This window comes from Sinocyclocheilus anshuiensis, unplaced genomic scaffold (assembly GCF_001515605.1).
Source record: "Sinocyclocheilus anshuiensis isolate Anshui unplaced genomic scaffold, SAMN03320099.WGS_v1.1 scaffold1571, whole genome shotgun sequence".
In the NCBI taxonomy this organism is placed as follows: domain Eukaryota; kingdom Metazoa; phylum Chordata; class Actinopteri; order Cypriniformes; family Cyprinidae; genus Sinocyclocheilus; species Sinocyclocheilus anshuiensis.
Genome location: NW_015551107.1, coordinates 158,369 through 162,582, shown reverse-complemented (window position 1 = coordinate 162,582; position 4,214 = coordinate 158,369). Strand labels below are relative to the sequence as shown.

Genomic DNA, 4,214 nt, shown 5'->3' with positions numbered 1-4,214 from the left:
ACATAAGAAAGAAACTCATACAGGTTTGGAACAACATGAGGGTGAGTAAATGATGACAAAATGTTCATTTTTGGGTAAACTATTCCTTTAAGGCAAGATGCTACCAACATAATTATTTCAGGCACTGGTCAATTTGAAAATTTTGGGCTATATTTGGCTTCCATAACATGTCTAATGTCAGACTAGTGTAAAGAAAACATAAAAATTACAAATGATGTGTTTAGTTTTTTTTTTTTTTTACACTTTATCTATTTGTGTCTGAAGATTTCAATCTCAATACATCTTTAAAGGCTGTGAGTTTGTTCTCCACTTCAGTAGCACTTACATACACCAAACTTTACAGTTTTATTCTATCTATATTCTGGAGGCTTTTACACAGGGCTATGTTCATATATCATTTGCCTGATTTATATAACACTTCATTTCTAAAAATATGATTCATTTTATTCCTAAAATATGTTTCTGGTTGTTGACAATATTCTGATAAAATATAATTATAGCAACAAAATGAAACAAGAATTCTGAAATACTTGCAAATTAGTGCATTAAATAGATAATGCCTCATTTGCATATTTAAACATAACCTTTCTGAAAACTTGTATTACAAAACAATTATCTTAATGTACTGTGATTTATCAATGGGTAAATTATGGTGATTTTACACAATTCACCTGTAGTGTCTTGTCTTGCCTTAACAGTATAGGCAACTTCATTAAAGGGTTAGTTCACCCAAAAATGAAAATTAGCCCATGATTTAGGGCATCCTAGGTGTATATGACTTTCTTCTTTCAGACAAATCCAATCATATATTAAAAATTGTCCTGGCTCTTCCAAATTTATAATGGCACTGAATGTTTTTTTTGTCAACAGCCCAAAAGAAGTCCAATAAAGCGCATCCATCCATAATAAAAAGTGCCTCACACGGCTCCGGGGGATGAATAAAGGCCTTCTGTAGTGAATCGATGTGTTTTTGAAAGAAAAATATCCATATTTAAAACATTATAAACACTTTTCTTTAACTTCCGCTAACTGTCGTACGCGCAAGCCGTTCCTGCGGATGACGTAGGATGTCGGCAAAGCATAAGCTCCGGTGAGAATTTGCTAGTCTCATGAGAACCAATGTTTGTTTACAGGAGCAAAGGAAGCAAAGTTTCCTTACTTTAGCAAAGGAAAACCAGTCTCCTCTTGGCCTATATTGAAATCCTCTGACATTTTTCTTTACAAATTCTCATTTGTACTATTAAATTCGTGATCGGCGATTTGTTTTGCTTTCTCCTCCGCGCTTCCGCATTCGACACTAATCACCGGTGCATGCGCAACGCATACATCCTACCTCATCCATGGGAACGCCTTCCATGTATGACAGTTAGTGCAAGATAGAGAAAAGTGTTTATAACATTTTAAATATTTTTCTTACATACAGGAGGCCTTTATTCACCCCCCCCGGAGCCGTGTGAGACGTTTTATTATGGATGGATGCGCTTTATTGGACTTCTTTTGGACTGTTGAACAATAACACCTATTCACTGCCATTATAAAGCTTGGAAGAGCTAGGACATTTTTTTATATAACTCTGATTGGATTCGTCTGAAAGAAGAAAGTCATATACACCTAGGATGGCTTGAAGGTAAGTAAATCATGGGCTAATTTTAATTTTTGGGTGAACTAACCATTTAAGCATGTAGTTTTGAAAACCTCTTTCTCTTTCTCTTTCTCTAGCAGTATGGCTTCTGTAAGTCCACCAAGGTCGGAAATGAGGAACCAATAGTGGAATGTGAGATTTATGAAGCTCAGGTATACATCTCAATAACACACTCTTAAATTGGACCAATAAGACCCAGTTATTTTATTCTGTCTAGCTATAAAATGCCTTTGCTCTATTTGTTTCCAGAACGAAACTCATCCAATGAAACACCCTGCTCAGTCAAGAAGAGACTGTAAATTCCATGGTCCCCCACCAGGACATCGCCCAGGACATGAAGGCCATGACCACAAGGACAAATTTCCTGGTCATAGGGGACGTCCAGAACACACAGGCCATGACCACAAGGACAAAACACCAGACCAAAGGGGGCGTCCAGAACACACAGGCCATGACCACAAGGACAAAACACCTGACCAAAGGGGGCGTCCAGAACACGCAGGACATGACCACAAGGACAAAAAACATGATCACAGGGGCCACCCGGAACATCCACACCTCTGTCCTAAAGGCCCTTCAGGAGTGCCAGAATCAGCGCCTGAGGGCCGCCATGAGTTCCCATGCCATGGCTTTGTAAAAATACCCCCCTCTATTTATCCAATCTGCCCCTTCCCTCCACCACGTCTCTGCAGAGGCCCTCCAGACTTTATACGTCCTCGTCCTCCTCCTCAGTAACTAACACTAAAATATATGGAGGAACATTCAGATTTCATCCCATGTTGCAGGGTTTGAAAGAGTAAACATTAAAAACTCCAGAATGTTCAGTCCAATAAATATTCTTTACTGACATGTGTGGTTAATGAGTGATAATGGTCTCAAAACACAGCTGACATTTTGGGTGTTGCAATATTACAAAACTGCTGTGACAAGAAAAACAAAATACCATGTAACTGTAATTTAAAGTCAGGATACCTGTAAAAGGAGAAGTTGCCAGTCTCACAAACAAAACAGAAGATGTGGAAACATCAACCAACATCTTAACACTGTACATTAAAAAAGTGGCGTGATGTGTAGACTAAGTATGGTGTCCCATACTCGGAATTTGTGCTCTGCATTTAACCCATCTAAATGCACACACATGGCAGTATGTATTGAATACACACAAACACACCATAGACACACACCTGGAGCAGCCATGTTTGCTGGGGCACCGTTGGAGCAATTGGGGTTTTGATGCCTCAGATGTGGGAAATGAGGGTGGAAGAGGGCCCTGTTAATTCACTCCCCCCACCTACATTTCCAGCCAGTACTGAGACTCCAGCCTGCGACCTTCGGGTTACAAGTCCAGCTGTCTAACCATTAGGCATGAGCAATCCAATTCTCCTTGATCTTTTGAGATAAGATTGTCTGACGACTAAGAAAACATACTTTAACTTCTCTCATAGTCCATAGAGACCATTTGCTGTGGTGATAAATGCATCAACACACGATCAGCTATGTTTTATGTCACAATGAGAAAGCAGCAGATGCTATTATTCTTAACACCAAAAGAATTAAGAGTTTTAGAATTAAAGCTGCAGTCTGTAACTTTTTTTGGTTAAAAATGATCTGAAATCAATTTTTGAGCAAGTACATAGCCAGCCAGTGTTCAAAACTATCGCCTTACATTAGCCCGATTCACAACGGTTAGCTTATAATAATGTTTTCTAATTTGAGTGGTACTGGTAGGAATTCGCGGGAAATTCGAGCATGCCATGGCATCACTACGTTACGTCCGTAAACATAAAGAAGTTGTCCCGGCTAGTAAGCTATATCACGTGAGGATTCTGCAGGTGGCGGATCATTTTTCTCACAGCAGCTGGATTCACGAGATCGCACTAACATATAATGTGATTGAGCAATTGGTAGCATATTTGGCGTGCTGTCCAGAGGGAGGGCTCCGAGCTCGGGTTAAAGCCCGAACCCAGAGAACTCCCCCACCCCTCCCAAGACTGGGAGGAAATTATATTATTTAGTGAGGTGTTGGGGAGGAGGCGGGATGCTGGAAAACTGTCGTGGAACTGAGGTAAGTTGGCTGTATACATATACACGTATTGTGCTTGTTAAGGTGATTAGCTGATGAGCTCCACCTGGGCCAGACTGTTTGATTATCTGATCGTGCTCCTCCCGAACCTTGTTAATAAAACATAATTTCACGAGTTCGCACTAACATATAATGTGATTGAGCAATTGGTAGCATATTTGGCGTGCTGTCCAGAGGGAGGGCTCCGAGCTCGGGTTAAAGCCCGAACCCAGAGAACTCCCCAAAAGAAGCTAATGGCATGAGACAGCAGCCGGAGAGAAAACTAAATAGCCCCCAAAAATATGCGTGCCGTGAAGAAAAGTAGGGTGTGCGAGGAGGCGGCAGGGCGACTGGGAGGGGTCGTCGGTGCTTGAATGTGAGCTGCGACTCTCCGCGTCAGATGGCAAGCCCTACCTGTCGCCGAATGAGGAGCATGATGGAAGGCCAGGTGAGGGACTCTCGCTGCATCCGAAGGGAGCTGCGGCTCTGCTGCACCGGAAGGGAGAGCCC

At 41.5% G+C, this 4,214-nt stretch overlaps 1 protein-coding gene across 2 annotated transcripts in view; it reads left to right on the top strand.

Annotated features, from left to right (window-relative positions):
• The window catches only part of ahsg1 (alpha-2-HS-glycoprotein 1), a 9,424-nt gene extending 6,933 nt beyond the window's left edge, over positions 1-2,491 (top strand). For both annotated transcript variants that reach the window (XM_016453048.1, XM_016453050.1), the window contains 2 exons: positions 1,720-1,794; positions 1,892-2,491. In XM_016453048.1, the coding sequence (XP_016308534.1) occupies positions 1,720-1,794; positions 1,892-2,377 (561 nt within the window). In that variant the 3' untranslated portion in view covers positions 2,378-2,491. The remainder of the gene's footprint in view (positions 1-1,719; positions 1,795-1,891) is intronic.
• The last annotated feature ends 1,723 nt before the right edge of the window (positions 2,492-4,214 follow it).